The 4,999-nt window shown below is 42.9% G+C and overlaps 1 protein-coding gene across 1 annotated transcript; it reads left to right on the top strand.

Moving 5' to 3' along the window:
* The first annotated feature begins 960 nt into the window (after window positions 1-960).
* LOC106693655 (retrovirus-related Pol polyprotein from transposon 297) lies at window positions 961-4,404 on the top strand. Its single transcript, XM_053742053.1, has one exon. It carries the CDS (start codon window positions 961-963, stop codon window positions 4,402-4,404), a length of 3,444 nt encoding a protein of 1,147 aa, XP_053598028.1.
* The last annotated feature ends 595 nt before the right edge of the window (window positions 4,405-4,999 follow it).

The raw sequence follows: 4,999 nt of genomic DNA, 5'->3' as shown, positions 1-4,999 counted from the left end.
CATGATGCAAGTGCCAGAGGAAGAAGTTATGTACCACGAAGAAGATCTAGAACCTTCTCAGTGCAATGTAATGGGATCAGCATCACCAGGGACATATAATAATAAATATGGAGTACAAACAAGGAACAACATGAATTATTATAGACCTCAAAATAATTCAATGAGATCACAACAGTTCAGACAAAGAGTAAACCAAGTTCCTGGATCGATTTCTGGTTTTACTCAAAACCCGGTGATGGCTCCCAGATACAATAGACCTTGCTTCAATTGTGGTGTTCCTGGACACGTCTTCGAGGTCTGTGAAAATCCCAGACAAGAAGTCTGTAACATTTGCTTCGAAATTGGACACACAAGAAATAAATGTAAATTAATCATGTATACAAATGAAAATATACCGAGTAATGCAACGTCACCAGAAAATCAGACTCCAGCTCATCAGGAGAATAAAGAAGGACCTGGTGACAACCGAAAAAACGAGTAACACCTGGACCGAATCCCCCGTCGGCTCAGGATCTTCATATAGGAAAACAGGGGTCAAATAAAAAGACTTTAGATAATAATGTCAGCCGGTTGGGGATATTGCAGGCCAATGAAGTCTCGACTTCACTGCAGTATTCTTATCCAGGCCCACCATCAGTACCAGATAGCCGGTCAGAGACGTTACAGTGTCCTTGTCCAGGCCCGTCATCATTACCAGATAGCCAGTATAAAATATTGCAATTGAAAGAAATGTCAACTTCACCGCAACATTTTGTTCTAAGCCATGATTCGCAACCAACTAAGACACCTACGAAAATTTTGGACATTGAAGAATTAGTTAAACTGACTCAAGAAGATCTGTCAGAAGTTTCTACTGAAGTAGTATACCAGCTTATCCAAGTTATGGAAGACCAAGATTTAATTATAAGAGATCACGACCAGCCAGATCAAAACATCAATATTCATTCAATTACATCTATGATGGAGCAAGAAGATGATGAATCAGAAGAACCATGGGAAGAAGAATTTCAACCAGGGTTTGAACCGGTTGATCTTGAATTTAATATGTCTTCACCGCGTCATTTGGAACTAGGCCCAAGCCAGTTTCCAGACTCGCAGACCCCAGACACAAGTACAACACCTTCGTCTCGAGAAGCTTTTATTCCAAGAATACTCCAGAACCAGCCATTGTCAGCTGCTATTAAATATCGTCTAGCTGAAAGAAAAGTTTTCGTTCATGGTTCAGGACCAAGACCACCTGAATTTACAGCAAGAATACCAGTCTCACTGTGGATTTTTGGAATTAAATTGAATGGTATTTTGGATACTGGCAGTGAGAGATCATATATAAATGCTAAAGTGTATGAAGACATCAGAGAATATGCTTCTGGTGAATTAAGACCAGACGAAACTCAAAAACGTGGTGTTCTATTGGCAAATCATACATTATGTAAGAGTCTAGGTGGTGCTCCATTTATTATACAAATTGACTCGGTCGCTGGAGAACAATACCTGAGTGTGATTGAAGATCTTGGTTATTCTGTTGTGTTGGGAATGGATTTTGCGCTCCAATTTGGTGTCATAATTAATAGTAAAGACAGAACTTGGCAGTTCAGTGGCAATAATGAAGTTCACCCATTTGAATTTATTTCTTGTAAAGAAAATGCAACTAAGTGCTCGTCAATGTCAGCTGACCAAGAATTGGATTTCAAGAATTTCATTGAACTGGAGATGAAAAAGTTTGAAGGCATGCCGAATCAAGGACTTACGAATATAATTGAACACGAGATTGTCCTGAAGCCTGACGCCAACCCAGTCAGAATTAAACCATATAGACGTAGTCCGGTAATAAACGAAGAATTAAATCGGCAGATCGACGAACTACTGAAGAAAAATTTTATAAGACCCAGCTATAGTGTCTGGTCTTGCTCACCGGTAATGGTTGCTAAGCCAAATAAAACCTGGCGATTTTGTGTTGACTATCGACCCATCAATCGTGTAACTATACCGCCAGCTCATCCACTACCTAACATGTTACGTATCCTCAGCGCGCTTCATGGTGCGGTTTACATCAGTACGATGGACTTGAAGGAGGCCTTCCATCAGATCCGCATGGCAGTTGCGTCGATTCCTCTCACCGCTTTTTCTGTGGAAGGACGAGGGCAATTCGAGTGGTTACGGATGCCGTATGGACTAGTAGGTGCTCCTAGCACATTTCAAAAAGCAATGGACGAGCTGAAGGAAAGATTTCACAAACTTTTGGTGGAACGTAATTTACCAACTAGTTGGGCTGATCAAGTCTTCGCATATTTGGATGATTGGATAGTAATCAGCGAGACCATGGAAGAACACAAACAAATTTTGGCTTTAGTATTTGAAGTATTTCGAGATGCTGGTCTTCTGATAAATCCAGAAAAATGTAAATTCTGTCGCCCAGAAGTGAAGTTCTTGGGATTTCTAGTCAACAAAGATGGACTACATACAGATCCAGATAAAATTGCTCCGATTGTCAACTATCCTAGACCAACTAATAGGAAACAGCTGCGAAGTTTTCTGGGACTAGTGAACTGGTACCACAGACATCTACAAAACGTAGCCAAAGCTCAAGGACCGTTAAATAAATTAACTGGTGTAACCACAGAGTGGAAGTGGGGACCCGAGGAAGAAGAATCGTTCAATAAATTAAAACGTGCATTAATCGATGCTCAGCCATTGTCTGTACCTAAAGTTGGACTGCCGTATTATCTTTATACCGATGCATGTGATACAGGCCTGGGAGCATTCCTGGTACAACGTGATCCTGAGACACATAAGGAATATTTAATTATTTGTTTAAGTCGTCAGCTTAAGGGTGCTGAGACTCGGTACACCACCACAGAGAAAGAGTGTCTGGCAGTTGTCTGGGCAGTACGAAAATTACGCTGTTATCTAGAAGGGACTCCATTTACCGTCGTCACCGATCATGCAGCATTAAAATGGTTACATTCACTGCGAGACCCGAACGGCAGGCTAGCTCGTTGGGCTATGGAGTTGCTTTCACACCAGATAACTATCGAACATCGAAGAGGCACTGAAAATGAAGGTCCTGATGCATTGTCACGTATATATGAAGAAAACACTCCAGAAGATTGGTTGGACATCAAAGGTCAGCTTGAATCTAACCACTGTCTACACTTGCAAGTATCAAATTGGTATGCAGTTAAATTTAATAACGTACGTCGCAATCCAGGGAGATTCCCGGATTGGCGTATCGTTGAAGATCGACTTGAATATCATCGTCCAGATCCATTAAAATCTATCGTTGGAGACGATAATGCTTGGAAAGTGGTTTTGCAAGATCCGGAGATACAAGAAGTCCTCAAGAAACATCACGAAGACCCAGATGCTGCACATCTAGGGCGAGACAGGATGTATGAGCGCATTAAGGTCCAATACTACTGGCCTGGTATGTACCAGGATGTGGACAGTTACGTGGAAGCTTGTGAAGTTTGTAAGCAAGCAAAATATAAACAGTCATCATCAAAAGCTCCAATGCAAACTCGACAACCCATAAGACCTTGGGCAATTGTCGCTGCTGACGTAACTGGACCGTTCACTCGATCACGTAAAGGACACCAGTACATACTGGTTATTCAGGACTTATATACTAGGTTTATTGAGCTTTATCCTTTACGTCGTCATACTGGTGCAGCTGTTTTGGAGGCATTTAAACGCACATTTTCCTTACGATCATACCCGCTGTTTTTGGTGACAGATAATGGCAGGGAATTTGTAAACGAGACCGTACAGGATTATTTAAAATCAGTTGGCGTGAAATTTACACCATTGGCAGTCGCTCATCCTCAAGCAAATCCTGTGGAACGGATTAATCGTACAATAAAACCAATGATTCGATCTTACATTAATAAAGACCAGACCAGATGGGATGACCATCTAGGGGAAATTCAACTGGCTTATAATAGCTCATATCATACGTCGTTAAAATTATCTCCATATTTCTTAGTGCATGGCCAAGAGCCTAGGCTATCTGACAAGTTAACTGAGCTGGAAATGGAAGATTTTATTCCGGATAACGAGGAGTGGAAGCAGAGAGTTCAGCGACTAGATGAACTTCGGCACAAAATTGAAAGCATCATGCGAGCCGAACAAGAACGTCAAGCTACTTATAAGAGTCCAGAATCTAAAATACCAGAAGTTAAATTAGGTGATAGGGTCTTCTACCCAAACAGAAAACTTAGCAATAAAAGTCAAAAATATAGCGCAGGTCTCGGTATGAAATACTTAGGTCCGGCTACCGTTAAGAAAATCATTAGTCCGCTAGTAGTAGAACTTAGTAATGATGCGGGTAAATCGCTTGGTACTCATTATACACCGGATTTAAAATTACCGCGCCGGAGCACGCGTATTGCTAATAAGACGAAATAGTAACTTAATAATAAAGATTCCCTTGATCATACGACTAACCCCAATTTATTTCAGATGGACCGGAGCAGAAGACGCTCCAGGGACGGAGTCCGCGGGTATACGGAGGCAACCCGCAGGAGATATCATCGTAATGTCAGACCATATGGACCGCCAGGAAGACATCTCCATCGCCGGTTGGTAATAAACCATCCAGGCCCATTGGCGGGGTCCGAGAGTGACGTACAACCGCCAACACGCCAGTCGGCTTTACAGCGACTAGGCCCATTGGTGCCCGAAGACCAGGGGACCACACCTAGCCGCCCGGCTCAACCTCGGGTAGGCCCAGCATTGATTTCTGACACCATGAACCGCATGAGTAATATTAGTCTTACTCGCCAGGAGGCGGCCAAGCCAAGAACATCGGCAGTCGTGGCGAAAACTACCTTGACCACAGGGCAAACAGCTACATCGGCTCACCGGGATGCTGCGAAACCATCGACACCGGCAACAGTGAGTGTAACTGGCTCGCGGGAGCGGCCCCAAGGGTTGCCCAATACTACATCATCGGTCAATCCTGCTGCGAAGGCGGCAGCAAGACGTAAGAAGAACGCGAAGC

This window comes from Microplitis demolitor, chromosome 9 (assembly GCF_026212275.2).
Source record: "Microplitis demolitor isolate Queensland-Clemson2020A chromosome 9, iyMicDemo2.1a, whole genome shotgun sequence".
In the NCBI taxonomy this organism is placed as follows: Eukaryota; Metazoa; Arthropoda; class Insecta; order Hymenoptera; family Braconidae; genus Microplitis; species Microplitis demolitor.
This window is presented reverse-complemented; position numbering and strand designations above follow the sequence as displayed.

Coding starts and splice junctions, on each gene's coding strand:
- LOC106693655 (XM_053742053.1), top strand. CDS start 961: ATGGAGCAAGAAGATGATGAATCAGAAGAACCATGGGAAGAAGAATTT.